Source organism: Chrysemys picta, chromosome 20 (genome assembly GCF_011386835.1).
Source record: "Chrysemys picta bellii isolate R12L10 chromosome 20, ASM1138683v2, whole genome shotgun sequence".
Classification (NCBI taxonomy): domain Eukaryota; kingdom Metazoa; phylum Chordata; order Testudines; family Emydidae; genus Chrysemys; species Chrysemys picta.
In genome coordinates this window covers 2,210,144-2,226,131 of record NC_088810.1, presented here as the reverse complement: position 1 = coordinate 2,226,131, position 15,988 = coordinate 2,210,144, and the positions used below count along the sequence as shown (strand labels likewise).

At 54.9% G+C, this 15,988-nt stretch overlaps 1 protein-coding gene across 2 annotated transcripts; it reads right to left on the bottom strand.

The window, feature by feature from the left end:
- Positions 1 to 1,310: 1,310 nt before the first annotated feature.
- Positions 1,311 to 9,046, bottom strand: LOC112061195 (phospholipase A2 inhibitor and Ly6/PLAUR domain-containing protein-like). 2 transcript variants are annotated; one of them, XM_065574136.1, is made up of 6 exons: positions 8,920 to 9,046; positions 7,122 to 7,250; positions 6,027 to 6,143; positions 3,513 to 3,665; positions 2,992 to 3,132; positions 1,311 to 2,107 (listed from the first exon to the last, which is right to left on the bottom strand). In XM_065574136.1, the coding sequence occupies exons 2-6, from the start codon at positions 7,168 to 7,170 to the stop codon at positions 1,932 to 1,934; spliced, it is 636 nt and encodes a 211-aa protein (XP_065430208.1). In that variant the 5' UTR covers positions 7,171 to 7,250; positions 8,920 to 9,046; the 3' UTR covers positions 1,311 to 1,931. The 2 variants fall into 2 exon arrangements, with proteins under 2 accessions (XP_065430208.1, XP_023969720.3); XM_024113952.3 differs by lacking the exons at positions 7,122 to 7,250; positions 8,920 to 9,046 and having other exon boundaries at positions 1,782 to 2,107; positions 6,027 to 6,275.
- Positions 9,047 to 15,988: the final 6,942 nt, after the last annotated feature.

Here is a 15,988-nt window from a genome sequence, read left to right as displayed (position 1 = left end):
TCAGCAAAAATGCCTCTGGCCCTACTCCAAAAACTCCAGGTCAGTTTCACACCCACGTACATCTTAGCTTGCGATTCACTCCTCGTTGGGCTGGGAGCTCATCCCCGGCCATGCTCTGTCCTGCCCTGGATTCCCTGCTAAGGGTGGGGCAGAGAGCTGATCTCCGGGGTCACGGCCGAAGGCAGCCAAGAACAGGCACTGGAGCCAGGGAGAGTCACGTCTCCGGCGTGTGTGCAGGGGGCTTTGTAATTCCACCCGGTCCAACATTAACCGCGGCTGAACTTTGACTAGCTGCTCCGGTGGGAAAGGGGGAACTGCATCAGCAAAGCCCCTGACCTCACTGCTCTGCAGCAGCGTTGGCCGGAGCGTCCCCGGGTTCATTTGGAGATGCCGGCGTTGGTGTTTTCAGAGCCTCTGGCGTCTGTCCAGCCTTGTTCCCAGGAAAAGTGTTTCCCCGCCCCACCCTCGCCGTCTGGCAGCAGTTGTTACCTGGTGCCCCAGGCCCTGGATTTTGCAGATAAGGAAGTAGAGGTGAGGGCTTGTTGCTGACTGGCGTCTGGGAGAAGTCGGTGGGCACCGTGCTGCTCCACAGGGATCCCCCGTCACAGTCACTGGCCCACACCAGGGAGAGAACCCAGCAGCCCCCATTGAAGTGTAGACCCAGCTCCCCACCCACTGCACTGCACTGCACTTTCAAACCAGTGACTCTGGGGAAATGGAAGTGGGAGCCGGCTCACACCCTGGGCTGGGCCTCACTGTGGTTGGATGCAGCAGCCGGGCTGTGGGCACCGTGCTGCGGGGAGGGTGTGTGTGACAATCACCAGATTCCCCAGATCTTTCTGTACGGAACCCAGGAGTCCTGACTCCCAGACACACACACACACACCCCACTCCAGCTCACTCCAGCCCCACTTTTTTCCCAGAGCTGGGGATAGAACCCAGGCATCCTGGCTCCCAGCTATTCCTGCTCTAACCACTAGACCCCTCTTCCCCCCCCCCCCCTGAGCCCGGGATAGAACCCAGGAGTCCTGGCTCCCAGTCCCCGCTAGAGGCTGAACTGACGTTCTCCCAGGCTGTGTAACCCCCATCCTGTGGTACCTGCTTTCCCCACTGGGGTCTTTCTGAGCCTAACCTTAGGGCACGGAATGTTTGAGGCGAGACTGAAAAGATTAGGGCCGTTCAGCTTGACAAAGAGACAACTTAGGGGGGATGCGACAAAGGGCTAAAAAATCATGCCGTGGCATGGAGAAAGTGACTTGAGAACTGCTATTTCCCCTGTCCCACAGCACCAGAACCAGGGGTCACCCCATGAAATAAACAGGCAGAAGGTTTCATATGAACAAGAGGTCACACTTTTCCCCACAACATACAATTAACCTGTGGAACTCATTGCCAGGGGATTTGGAGATGGGGCAAAGGTATAAGTGGGTTGAAAAGAGAATTAGATGAGTTCCTGGAGGATCGGTCCATCCATGGCTATTAGCCAAGCTGGGCATGGACACAATCCCATGCTCAGAGTGTCCGTAATCCTCTGACTGCCAGAAGCCGGGAGGAGAAGTCAGGGGTGGCTCTGTCCCAAATTGTCATGTGCTGGGCGCTGTCCCTGAAGCTTTGGTAGTGGCCACTGTCAGACACAGGACACTGGACGAGCTGCACCATTCACCTGACGCGGTGCGGCCACGCTTCTGTTCTTAACGGGCTTCTTGACGGCACCAGGCACGAGAATTAAAATTTTTCTCCATTGAAATAAATAAATAAATTCCGAAGAATTTGGTCACTGGTTTGTTTCATTCAGTGCAGCAATATCAAGGGGCTTGACTCCATCCGGGGAACCGAGAATCCATGGGTGGGACAGCGGCTGACGCAGACTGCAGGGGTGTATTTCAGTGCTGCGGCGCCGTTGCACCGGGTGGGGAATCAGGAGGGAAGATTCAGCAGCAGGACCCCGCCTGGCCCTGGTGCCACCTCCACCGCGCGGAGGCCGCTGTGCATTTGGCCGTGGTTAGATCTGCACTGATGCCTGCGAAGGTCCCCGAACCCAATTTTATCTGGGCGCAGATGGACTCGGAAGCACAGCCCTTCATGACCATCTGCACTGGATTTCCACCTGCGGGGGGAGGGGACAGGAAGTTGTCAGGGGAGCAGCTCCACTCCTTGAGCTGGACTAGGAGACAATGGTCCCCCCAGTCCTCAGGGCCCCTTCAGACTCCCCCATAGCCTCTATCTCGCCATCTGCCCCCACACACACACACAGCCTGTCTGGCCCTGGATGGCCTCCCCCTTCTCCTCTGCACTGACGCAGGCTCGCTGTGTGTCCTTGAACAAGTCACTGGGAGCCCCGATCTGGAGCCTATTGGAGCTAGCCAGTATTAGCTGCACCACTCATCTAGCAAAGCAGCAGCTCCGTGCTGGTGGCAGCGCTGGGATCTCTAATAAGGGTGGCTTCATAGTGATTTAAGGCATCATGATGGGACTCTGCAAAACTACATTCTATTCCCAGCCCTGACACAGCCTTCCTGTGTGACCTTGGGCAAGTCACGGCACCGCTCTGTTCCTCAGTTTCCCCCAACTTTAAAATGCGAAGAACGATCCTTATTTTGCCTGTTCTGATTGCAGCCTCTTTGGGGGGCAGGAACTGTATCCTGCTGAGAGTCCTTCAGCATCTGACAGAAAAGGGGACCCCCATGTGGGTCGGGGATCTGTGAAGCCCCTGGCACGACAGGGGCTCTCTAGACTAAGTCAGTCCTACCACAAAGAGCTTAGAGACTAAACTATACACAGGTAATGGACGGGAGGAGAACCAGACACAAAGGGAGGGAAAGACACTAGCCCAAGGTCATACCGGAGCCCAGCACTGGGAATAGGACGCAGGTGTCCTGATCTGCAGCTGATACCTTTCCCTAGCGGCCCCCACCCAGCATCTCGCTTCTGCCCGACGGGGGATAAAACAACAAAGGAAAAATAACCCCAGAAGAAATGAACTGAGGTTACCAGTTGTTAGGGTCTCGACGATGTTGACACATTGGGTCTCGTCTCCAGTGCACTGTGTGGTCTTCTCACTGCACTGATCAGTAAACACAGCGACGCAGGCTGGGCAGTGCCAGCCGTTGGGTTTGGTGTCAGCCGGGGGCACTGGGAAGAAGTGGCGCAAACGCAGTCAGCTCGGGGGACGAGCCCCAGGCGGCGTCGGGGCAGGGAGAGCAGCTGGGGGCTGCACAGCTCAGCCCTGGGTGCCCCTGCAGGGGGAGCTGTAGCTCCGGGGACACCGGGGGCAGCAGGGGCAGGGGAGAGGTTTGCAGAAGGGAGCCCTGGATCCCGCCCCGGGTGGGGTCAGCTGGGTTCACACCTGGTGAGCTCCACCCACTAAACTCCACCCACCCAGGATCTGAGAGTTATTCCATGGGGCGCCCCTTGCAGGGCAGGAGGACCAGTCTGAGGAAGTTAACGTGGGGCAGGAGGTGCAGGGGAGGTGCAGGGGATGGGGGAGGACAGGCGGAGCTGGGGAGAGGTACCTGTAATGGTGCTTGTTCTGCAGGTATCTCCCAAGCAGCAGGCAAAGCTTGTCTGTGTTCTCATTCCCTGCCCAAAATTCACAGAGACGGGGCCGGCTTTACATTGACTCGATGACATACAGCCCTTGAGAATGCTGTGGGTCTTAATTCCCGCTGCACAGGGGGAGAAAACGGAGATTTATTCCCCTTCCACTTCCACCCCATTGATGCCCTCTTCATAACACTGGCCCTGTGCCATTAGCCTTCCTCTCCCCATGGGGAAACTGAGGCATGAAGAGGGGAACGTGAGTCAGCCGCAGTCCCACAGGGCTAGACAAAGCGATTTCAGCACCTAAATCCACCATTTATAACCTCCAGTTCAGAGGCGACACATGGGATGGGGGGCGGTAGGCCTGGGTTTGCTGGCCCCGCTCGGTCACATGGTGCGGCCGGGTCCACTCCCTGCACAGCAGCAGCAAACAGGTGAGAGCTGAAGGCGGGGGCTGCAGAGGGGAAGGCGGGGGCGTTTGGAGGGACCATGACTCAAGCTATAGTGAGGACGAAAATTTAAATCGCGTCTCCCCCACACAATCAGCCGGCACCAATTGTCTGTGCTCCAGCTCCGCACTCAGCTGCCGCGTAACCCTGGGGGCCCCGAATCTCCTGCCCATAAAGTCCTTTCATTGCCAAAGTTTCCAACAGGGGGTACATGCCGGACCGCCGAGATCCCGATGCCGTGTGTCCCGCTCACACCTTAGCCGCAGTGGGATTCCCAGACTAGGCGTTCCCCTGCCGATATCACCTGGGGGGCCTGATCCAGGAGACGCCCTCGGAGCACCCCTACCGGATCAGGCCCTGCACAAAGCCCAGTCAGGGGAGGAGTTGTGGGTGGGGAGTGGCCCCCCATGAACCCAGAAGCTCAGTGGGTAGGACGTTCCCCATGGACATGGGAGGAATCAGGGTCCAGGGAATGTTTAACTATTTCATACAACGTGGGGCGGCTTCAAAGGGGGAGACAGAGAGACCCACCCGGACCCAGGGGGCCAGACACGACCATAGGAGGAGAGAGACCTGGGTTGAAGTCGCCAGCCCAATTCGGGCCAAGTGGGGATTTGAACTTGGCTCCCCCAGCTGAGTTCCCAGCCACTGGGGTCTCCTAGCAGCCCCTCCTCCACAGCCGTCATTCACAAGGGAGGGCTGACCCGGTCCAGATGCCGGACTCCCGGCGAGGGGTTCCCAGACATGGGTCCCAAGTAGAGCTGGGCACCTCTGTGCAGCTGGGACTGAGGGGCCAAACAGGCCTTATGCCGCACCCCTCTCCTCGGCATTTCCTATTGGCTGGCTTAGGTGGCTGTCATAAGAACATAAGAACGGCCATACCGGGTCAAACCAAAGGTCCATCTAGCCCAGTATCTGTCTACTGACAGTGACCAATGCCAGATGTCCCAGAGGGAGTGAACCTAACAGGTAATGATCAAGTGATCTCTCTCCTGCCATTCATCTCCATCCTCTGACAAACAGAGGCTAGGGACACCATTCCTTACCCGTCCTGGCTAATAGCCATTAATGGACTTAACCTCCATGAATTTATCCAGTTCTCTTTTAAACGCTGTTATAGTCCTAGCCTTCACAACCTCCTCAGGTAAAGAGTTCCACAAGTTGACTGTGCGCTGTGTGAAGAAGAACTTCCTTGTATTTGTTTTAAACCTGCTGCCTATTAATTTCATTTGGTGACCCCTAGTTCTTGTATTATGGGAACAAGTAAATAACTTTTCCTTATCCACTTTCTCACTCATGATTTTATATACCTCTATCATATCCCCTCTTAGTCTCCTCTTTTCCAAGCTGAAAAGTCCTAGCCTCTTTAATCTCTCCTCATATGGGACCCGTTCCAAACCCTTAATCATTTAATTGCCCTTCTCTGAACCTTTTCTAGAGCCAGTATATCTTTTTTGAGATGAGACCACATCCGTACGCAGTATTTGAGATGTGGGCGTACCATCGATTTATATAAGGGCAATAATATATTCTCCGTCTTATTCTCTATCCCCTTTTTAATGATTCCTAACATCCTGTTTGCTTTTTTGACCGTCTCTGCACACTGCGCGGACATCTTCAGAGAACTATCCACGGTGACTCCAAGATCTCTTTCCTGACTTGTATCTGTCCACTTGGCGCGCTGGCTTTTGTGGTTCCCATCCTCAGCGGGCCCCTGGCCCACGTGCTGGCTAGTCGCCTGGGAGCTCAGCACTGCAACTCGTCTCCGGGGCTGGCATAAAACCCAGGTGTCCTGGCTCCTTAACCGGTGCTCACAGCAATGCACTCCACTCCCTTCCCGGAGCTGGGCCCAGGAGAGGACCCAGGCGTCCTAGGTCCCCAGTCTGTTCCCTGACCCACGTTGCTTAGGGTCCATCTCATGCGGTTCTTAATTTGTGCCAGGGCTTGCCAAGGCTGAGCTGCGTCAGTTGTGAAAGTAAAAAGAGTGCTTGAGCCCCAGCACCTCTTTCATGACCAATTAACCCCGATCTCCCCTACCCAGCGTGGATTCGGTCAGCGCGACGCCACAGGAGTCTTCCCCAGCCGCACAGGTCTGTAGGTCGCCTCTGCAGCTCACTCCTAGGCCAAAGCAAACCTCACACTGCAGACAGGCCCCTGGAGACAGAGAGAGAACATGAGCCACCTGGATTTCTCCCTCCCTCGCCTTCCCCTGGGCTCGGCGGGGAAGCGCCGGGTACAGCGCCCTGGGGTCCCTCATCAGCGTTGTGGATGGTCCCAGCTGGCTACAGACATTTCACGCTGCTCGGGGGCTGCGTCTCCCCGGGATCGCTGCAGAGTTTAGTTCCCCGGTGGGTTTTCCCACCTCACAAACCCCAGAGAGATCCCCAGCGGGTGTGAGCTGGTGTCGCTCTCCAGTGCGGTGCAGCAAGGGCCAAGTCCTACCTACCATCGACTCCAGTACAGCTGCGCCCCCCGACATCGACTGGGCCCTGGCCCCCCTGATTCCAGTCAAGCTAGGGCCCCCTGACACCGGCTGGGCCCTGGCCCCCCTGACTCCAGTCAAGCTAGGGCCCCCTGACACCGGCTGGGCCCTGGCCCCCCTGACTCCAGTCAAGCTAGGGCCCCCTGACACAGGCTGGGCCCTGGCCCCCCTGACTCCAGTCAAGCTAGGCCCCCCTGACACCGTCTGGGCCCTGGCCACCCTGACTCCAGTCAAGCTAGGGCCCCCTGACACCGTCTGGGGATCACATATAAATGCCCTTCAAATAGCCTTGAGCTCCTGCTACTGAAATTCAGACCCGCTGCCTGTCACACAGACAATCCCTGTTCGAAATGCCCTTGGCCTCTGGCCAGCTCTGAAACGTGCCCAGTCACGACTCGGTTCTAGTGATTTAAACTGTAAATATTTCCTCCCATTTCCACAATTGTTTCACTCGCTGTCACAGGACTTTGCAACTTCCAGCCCTCTCCTCCTGGGACGCTGTCACTCGGACGCTCCCAACTCAGCCCCCGTTATTCTGCGGCTGCTTTTCGGTTACGTTTGTTAACAGTTTTACTCGACAGGCAGCTCTGAGCTGTTGGTACATTGGAGAAGTTAGGAGATCAGCCCCTGTAGGAACAGACCCCACTCACCAGTAGCCAGGAGAGCAGCAAGGATGCAGAAGGCAAGAGAAGCCTCCATGGTGATGGGGAAGCAGTAGATCGGCGCTGGGGGTCTCTGATGCAGCCAAATCTCTGGCCAGGGGATTTATCACAGACGGGCTGAAATAAGATCAGAACAGAGATTGGACATGTATGAGCCAGTCAACAGGGTGGGGGGTATCCTCAGTTTTGAGGTAGCCAAAACCCTGACCCCTTCGTGGCTGGTGTGTTTGTGTCATCCACCCGGAGAAGTCAGAGACAAACCAGAAATGCTCCTGCTGGAAGGTTGCAGCATAAGGTGTCTGTTTCTGGGGATCCAGAACGATCACACACAAGAACCACAAACAAGGAGGAGACAAAACAGGCTGCTCACTAGGTCAACAAGAGACAACTCAGCCCACCTTGTTCTAGGCTGCTTCATTACAAACTGCCTCTGGTCCTACGCTTCCCTGCAGAGCTCCTTAGACTGCCAGCAGGACCAGGAAACCCCACAAACTCCCCCACCCCCACTTTTAAAGTGATAGTTTGCCATTGCAATCCTGTCCTTGAGACACTATGTCCAGCTCCCTGTAAAGCGGCTCTCAGCCACACACTACTTTCAACAGAGTAGGGATCCCAGGGCAACCCCTTGTCCCTTGTCCAGAGCCAAATTCCTTCTGTGTCCCTCTCCCCAGAGATCAGGGTCTGTGGCCCTGCACCACCACCCCAGATTCCCCAGGGGGAGGAGGAATTGTACTGACCCCTCCGCACATCACATAGCAGGGGCACCTTCTCCACCTGCTTGGGGTCATTCACGTTGCTACAAACCATCAGGCAGCCATAGACTGGGGTAAGAAATTCCCCCTTCCTCCTGGCAGCAGCTACCTCTGCCCTCTCCCTCCCCTCCCCCTGTGCACTGCACTTGGACACTTCCCACCTTTGGCGGGTGTCGCAGCATTGCCAATGCTTTGCAGCTGCCTCAGTTTCCCCACCTGTGGTTGGGAGCTCAGCCACCCTCAGGGTCTGTTCTGCCCCATGCTCCCTGGTAAGGAGAGGACAGAGCTGATTTTGTGGTACCGGCTGAAGGAGTCCAAGAGTGTACCCAGGATTCAGAGAGTCACCGCTCCAGTGCGGCAGCGGGCGTCTCTCTCACCTCACCCCACCCCACCCCTCAGTCTCAGGCAACTGTTTGCACTTGCTGGGAAGAGAACTGGAGCACAACGATATTTGCCTTTTGATATGACCCCACTGCACCCGCCAGCTGCCCCATTTGCACGCTGACTCTCGCCTTCATCGGCATTCATATGGTGGAGGAGTGTGGCTGGGTTCTATCCCAGCTCTGGGAGGGGAGTAGGGGTCAGAGAGGGGGCAGGATGAGAGCCAGGACTCCTGGGTTCTGTCCCAGCTCTGGGAGGAGAGTGGGGGTCACAGAGGGGGCAGGGTGAGAGCCAGGACTCCTGGGTTCTCTCCCCAGCTCTGGGAGGAGAGTGGGGGTCACAGAGGGGGCAGGGTGAGAGCCAGGACTCCTGGGTTCTGTCCCAGCTCTGGGAGGAGAGTGGGGGTCACAGAGCGGGCAGGGTGAGAGCCACGACTCCTGGGTTCTGTCCCAGCTCTGGGAGGGGAGTAGGGGTCAGAGAGGGGGCAGGGTGAGAGCCAGGACTCCTGGGTTCTCTCCCCAGCTCTGGGAGGGGAGTGGGGGTCAGAGAGGGGGCAGGGTGGAAGCCAGGACTCCTGGGTTCTCTCCCCAGCTCGGGGAGGGGAGTGGGGTCTCGGGGTTAGAGCACCAACAGATCAGAGAGGTATCACTTACCAAACACTCTTTAACGTTTTCCTGGCATGAAGCGGGTGGCTGACTGCAGAGTGGAAAAGCTGTACCGGTCTCGCAGTCTGTCCTGTCACTCTGGGGCTGTCTCTGTCTCTTTATATAACGGCTCAGGTACCTGCTGTGATGCAATACAGGAACTTACATGGATCTGCTCACTTCGCCTGGGAGAGTCTATAAGTTTCTATTCCTCTCGCCGGCCCTGCCCACCCTTTGGGCGTCTGTGCACACTGACAAATCCTCCTGCCTTCCTGCCGGGAAATCGAATTAGAGGAATGAGCGACACCAACTCCCCTCGGAAGGCTTGGGGTGGCAATGGGGGGTAGCAGGTCACACCAGGGGCAGGGCGGCAGGACTCCTGGGTTCTGTTCTCGGTGCCATGTCGATTAAGGGCAGGACCCTTCGGTCCCACTCCTGTCCTTGGGGGAAGCAGGATCCAGTGGTGAGAGAAGTGGGGGTGGGAGTCCGGACGCCTGGGTTCTATAGACTGGAAAGTGGGTCATAGTCAAGTTGTAGTAGCAGGATTTTATGTTTGTAATTTGTATAATTTAGAATGAAGGATAAAGAATAATAATGTAGCGGGCATTAAATGTATTGATGTAGGATTTGACCGTATTCTGCCAGCCACCCTTTCTGAAAGCAGGAAGGAACGGCCTAGTGGGCCATTGGTAAAGATGCATCAGCCAGAATCCTGTGTCTGGAGCGGATTTCAAGGCAGTAACAGACCTTTAGGGTCACCACTTTGTTGTAGGTTTGAAATTAGCATTTCGAAATAAGTAAAAGGACGCCAGGATTGTTTTCTCCTGCATTGCAATTTGATGTTCCTGCTCAAATGCGCCGTTTAAATCAGTCCTGTTTTGCACGTGAATGAGGAATGTGTGTGTTAGAAGATACGTGTGAAGGCCATCACCGGACCAGATCTTCTAGGGAAGAATTGAGAACAGACGTAAAGGCACCAGGAGATTGCAACAAGCCCCTATTGAGATGTCAGAGGAGGGCAGATTGATGACTCTAACAGATGGGGCAGGAACCTATTAATGGAGATAAGACAGCTGATCAAAACCCACATGGGGTAACTCCCTGAGAGACTGATGAAGGAACAAGATAAAGGATGAGAAGGACAATGTAAGAAAACAAGCACTTGTCAATCAGTTGATTACAGCACGAAGGTGCAAAACTCATTGTCCCAATGAAGGAAGATCACTATATAAACAGGGGGCTTTGGATAGTAATAGGGACTGTTCCTGTGAGTGGCTCAGAAGATTGTACCACCCAGACAGCTGCTAGACACTCACATTCATAGGGATCAAAATTTATTTCTGCTCCTTGTAATTTCCTGGATTCGTATACTACCAGCACTAGCTTTCCTTCTTTATTGTTTTGCAATAGTGTGGCAGCCAAGGTCATGTTAGTGGCAGCCAAACGAATACCAAAAGGCTGTGATTCATCAGGGAAACGCAGGGCTGGGGCTGTGAGAGCCTCTGTTTTAGCAGGGTTAAAGCGGAGCCCTGCTCTTTTCCCCAATCGCATCCTGTCTTTTCCTTTAGCAGTCTCCACAAGGGGTGAGTGATTTCAACATATTTATAAATGGCTGGTCTAAGGAAATGGAATCCTCCTAGCAGTACTCTTAAAGAAGAGTGGGCGTCCATAGGGGCCGGCATTTCTACCAGTGCCCTGACCTTCCTCTGATCTACCTGTCTCCCTTCTTGTCCAACGACTGCGCCCAGGTGTTTAACCGGAGGTAGCACCAACGGAGCCTGGTCTGAGGCTACTTTGACCCCCGTTTCCTGAATTAGTGCCAAAACTTTCCCCCTTAGTGTTTGAGTTTGTGCCTTAGTTTTCCCAAATATTAAAATGTCATTGTAGCCGTTCAGACTCACCCCTGCGGCGCCTCCTGCTGGTTTTCCATGGGAATTAGCTCTGCCAGCCTTGGAGTGCCCTCTGCAGGCTGGTGATCCACATTGCCCCTGGCCCCATGTCCCTCCCAGGACCCCGGTGCCCCTTTCTCTGGGTGCTGCCCCCTGGCAGTACCCCCTTTCTCTCAGGGTCTCCCCTCCCTGGGAAACCCCCACCCACTATCCCCACCTCGCCTCAGTATAAGGCTACTGCCAGTCATCGTCTAGCCCCGCGCCCTGGGGCAGACGACATTATCAGCCTACTCATCACTGGCAAGGTCGGGTATAGACGTGCTCCCTTGGCCTACCCCTGGGCTGCCCTCTGCAACCCCCAGTACCTTTTAGCCCATTGCTAGGCCGCAGCCTGGGGCTTTCCAGGCTGGAGCTCCCTAGCTCCTCTGCCCGTCCCCAGCCCTGCTCCACTCAGGTACCCTGTCTCTAGCTCCCTGCAGCCAGGCCCGTCTCTCTTAGAGCGCAGAGAGAGACTGTTTGGGCTCCTGGCTCACAGCCTTTTTATACAGGCCAGCTGGGGCTTGATTGGGGCGTGGCCCAGCTGCGGCCGCTTCCCCAATCAGCCCAGTTTTTACCCCTGCAGCCCTCTTTCAGGGCTGATTTCAAGCCCTTCAGGGCAGGAGCGGGTGTCCACCCCGCTACAGTCATCTACATCTGAAAACACAAAAGGCCTTTCTTGTGGACTCAACTGGTCTAGCATATCCACAACATGGCGATGGGCAGTAGCCGGGCTGTTGTGGTATCCCTGGGGTAACCGACAAAAGGGCCGTTGTTGCTCCTTTATTGTAAAGGCAAACCGACCTTGGGAGTCCGGATGCACGGGGATGGCAAAGAAACACTTGGCCACATCAGTAACTGAGAAATGTTTAGATGTGGCCTGCACTCTTTGTACGACCTGTGTCACATCGGCCACAATAGGAGCCGTAGGGATGGTGCCTTTATTGATTCTTCTGTAATTAATTGTGAGACGCCAGGATTGGCTGTCTGCCTTCAGCACGGGCCACACAGGATAAATTTGTTTTTCGAATGACCCCTTGTTGCTCTAATTCCTGGATGGTTTGCACCAGTTGGGCCTCTGCCTCTCTCGGGTAGGAGTATTGTTTTTGGGGAGGCACAAATTCCCCAGCAGTCTTAACACAAGCATTAATTTTACCGCAATCTGTTTTCTTTTGAGTCCATCCTGAGGGGAATTTCAAGCACCGCTTTCCAGCAAGTTGGGCTGTAAGTGCGGCTACTGGTCTCTCTCCCCTTTTGTTAACATAACATCCTGCCCACATTTTCCTGAATGTGAAGGGGGAATTTTTAACCTCCAAAGACTACCTCTGGGCATATCAATCACCACATGGTTTTTGAACAACCAGGTGGATCCCAGAATAATTTCATCAACCATGTCAGGAGTCTGCCCTGGTACTGAAAAAGGGACTTACGTCCATTCCCACACAAGACTAGGTTTCCCTTGAAAGGATTTCAAAGCTACTTGTTTTAATCTTTTTCCTGCTTTTGGGGCTGTTTTGATTAAGGATACAGCAGCTCCGGTATCTATTAACTCTTATGTAGGGGTATATCTGTGACGGATTGGGTCACAGACATCCCCTTGGGACTGCCACCTGATGTGCTGAGACTAGCTCTGAGCCCATTTTACCTGGCAGCTTGGGACTTCAGTACCCTGTCTTGTTGAGCCAGACATGCTAGCCTGCTACAAACCCAGACCCAGGTCTGAACCATGTCCCCCACAAGCTGCAGGCTTAACTGAAAACAGCTTAAGAAGTGTTCCTGTCTCCAGCACCCAGATACCCAGTTCCCAATGGGATCCAAACCCCAAATAAATCAGTTTTACTCTGTATAAAGCTTATACAGGGTAAACTCATAAATTGTTCACCCTCTATAATACTGATAGAGAGATCTGCACAGCTGTTTGCCCCCCACCCCCCAAGAATGAATTACTTTCTCTGGGCAAAAGTAAAAGTGATTTTATTAAAATAAAAAGTAGGATTTAAGTGGTTCCAAGTAATAGTAGATAGAACAAAATAAATTACCAAGCAAAATAAAACAAAACTACGCAAGTCCAGTAGGAAACTAAATGCAGGTAAATCTCACCCTCAAAGATGTTCCAGTAAGCTTCTTTCACAGACTAGACTCCTTCCTAGTCTGGGTCCAGCAATCACCCACTTCCCCGATAGTTACTCTCTTTTGTTCCAGTTTCTTTCAGGCATCTCTTTGGGGGTGGAGAGGCTATCTTCTGAGACAGTTAAGACAAAATTGGAGAGGCTTCCAGGGCCTTTTATATTCTCTCTTTTGTGGGCAGAAACCCCTTTGTTCTCCTGTGCAAAATCACAGTAACAAGATGGAGTCTGTAGCCACCTGGGCAAGTCACATGTATGAATGATTCAGCTTTTTGCAGGCCGACGCCATTGTGTGGGAGGAATTTTCAGTCAGAGGCAATACCTGAATCGTGCAAACTGTCCGGCATAGCCAAAAGCCAAACAACACCCTGTCACCCGCCAGGAAACGCTCAGTGCGAGAGGTTTCACCGGACCACACGTGGCCTCTCCGGACGCTCCCACCTGAAAAGCTGCGGGCCTGGTAGGAACATCTCCCTGAGCTGGGCTTGGTCAACAACGATCACACCCATTCGTCGACGGGTCACGCTCCTTTTTATCTCCTGGTCGGGAGAGATCCCAGGTTCCCATTAGCTATTCTGGACAGGGAGGGCCCTGAGGAGGATGAGATGACTGGGTCAAAGGTCACCGTGACAGGATGGAGACACTTGATAAATAGCACGAATGATGTACCGCACCTAGCACAGTGGCGTCATGGGCCATGACTGCGGTGTCTGAGTGCTACCGTAATACACCTAATAAATAGCAATCACAATGCACAGCACTTAGCACTGGGGGGGAATCCTAGTCCCAACAATAACAATCAGATATTTGAACTCTCTCCCCTCCAGCAGAGGCTGAGGGGCAGGTGCTTTATCAGACAGGTGCTGCTGTCTTGTTCGATGGAGCAGCCCTCCTGGGCATGTTATTCCTGGGTGGAATCAAACCTGCAACCGCTGGGTCCGTCAGCCCAACCTGCGCTACCGGGTCTCGGGCGAGAGCAGCGGTGCAGCCCCAGACTCAGAAACCTCTGCCACAGTGCAGCCATTAGAGAGGGCTGAAGACACACGCTGGCTCAAACAGATGTGCGGGTTTGCGCTAGGCCAATGTCCAGCAAACTGAAAGTAAAAATTAAAGCCGGTAATTAGCCGGCCTTTTTCTATGGCTCCGGATGTACGGGGAGATTTTGGCAAACCAGTAAAGAGCCTGAAACCACTATGGCTTATTGTTAAAGCAGCCTCAGCTTGACCAAGGCAGGAGGGGAGGGAGAGTTTTGGGTGCCACAGAAAGGGCAGCTTGACCCCGCGTCCTTCCTGAGAAGAATTGTGTTGAAGTTGCTGATCCAGGCATTTGAAAAGAGCAGGATGTACCCTCAGGAATGTCTTTTGGGGACTCAAGGCTGCAAACTCTGGAAAAACCCCACCCCTGGTTAATCAATAATCAGAAGGGGCCTCTTGCTTGACCATTGGAACCGCTTGCTTAACAAGTTTTCTTGAAGGGACATGTCATTCTATTACTGATGTATAAAGAAGGGGGAAAAGCTTGAGATAGTTGGACGCTTTTTGGACTCTCCCTCTGGAAACATCTTGCAGTCCCCATCGGCAGATGGAAGATTTGGCCACCGGAAGCCTGCCGCTGTGTCACTCGAGAGCCAAACTCAGCTTTGGTAATTATTGAGGGATGGGGGTGTTTTATTAACCTGTTGCGGACGTGTGTAAGTGCTTGAGACTAGTAAAGTTTAGCTTTAAGTGAAAGCACTCTTGTGTTGTCCTGTTTGTGCCAGACATCTATCGGTCAGACGGCCGTGTCTCCCCTGATTTATTTCCTGACATCACCTCGCACAGAGTAAAAGTTACCAAGAGCGTTGGGTTGAAAGAACCCCGGGTAACACGGACGCTGGGGACTGAGGAAGAGACGGGAGCAGATCCTGACCAGAGTGGAAATCAGAACGTTAAGCTGGATGCTTGTAGTGCCAAGGAAGGGCCGTGTCTGGAACGAATGCGGGAAGCGGGAAGGTGGCACCCATGAACAGCGAAGGGAGTCCAGGCTGGGGGAAATCCGAAGAATATCTAAGAACCAGGGTGTTAAACTTCGCAGTGGAGGCTCAGAGGCGGGTTCGAAGACCCAAACCGAGATGGATGGACAGCACACAAAAGCAGGGCCGTCCCTAGACATTTTAGTGCCCTGTGCAACCCCCTGTGGGAGAGAGGGGCTGTCCCTGGCCCCAGGCCTCCGCGGGGGGGGGGGGGGGGGGGCTGTCCCCAGGCCTCTGCGGGGGCGGGGGCAGGAGCAGGCTTGGGGGGTAGGAGGGAAACTGCCTCCCAGCACGAGCCAGGTCGTTCCACTTCCTGCCGCCTGGTGATTGCAGGGCGGGCCCGACCCCGCACTCACAGGGTGGCGGGAAGTGGAGTGACCCAGACCCAGCCCACTCCACTCTGCTCCCCTGGCTCCCAGTCTTGGGACTTGGGGGTTGGGGGGGAACTGCCCCCCAGTACTCACCGGGACACAGCTCAGGGGAAGGGGTGGAGTGGGGGCGGGGCTAGGGCGGAGCAGGGGCAGGAAGAGGTGGGGTGGGGGCGGAGTAGGGGCAGGGTCCATGGGGAAGAGGCAGAGCAGGGGTGGGGCAGATCAGGGGTGGAAAGAGGTGGGGCTGGGGCAAAGAAGGGGCAGGGGCTATGGGGAAGAGGCGGAGCAGGGGCGGGGCAGACCAGGGGTGGAAAAGGTTGGGGTTGGGGTGGAGCAGAAGCAGGGGCAGGGGCCATGGGGAAGAGGCAGAGCAGGGGTGGGGGCAGATCAGGGGTGGAAAGAGTCAGGGCTGGGGCAAAGAAGAGGCAGGGGCTATGGGGAAGAGGCGGAGCAGGGGTGGGAGCAGATCAGGGGTGGAAAGAGGTGGGGCTGGGGCAAAGAAGGGGCAGGGGCTATGGGGAAGAGGCGGAGCAGGGGTGGGGGCAGATCAGGGGTGGAAAGAGGCGGTGCTGGGGCAAAGAAGGGGCAGGGGCTATGGGGAAGAGGCGGAGCAGGGGCGGGGCAGACCAGGGGTGGAAAGGGTTG

Coding starts and splice junctions, on each gene's coding strand:
- LOC112061195 (XM_024113952.3), bottom strand. CDS start 6,246: ATGAGGGACCCCAGGGCGCTGTACCCGGCGCTTCCCCGCCGAGCCCAG. Junction 3,666..6,026: donor GCTGACCGAATCCACGCTGG/GTAGGGGAGATC, acceptor CCCCCTGTGCAG/CGGGAATTAAGACCCACAGC. Junction 3,133..3,512: donor CAGAACAAGCACCATTACAG/GTACCTCTCCCC, acceptor ACTTCTTCCCAG/TGCCCCCGGCTGACACCAAA.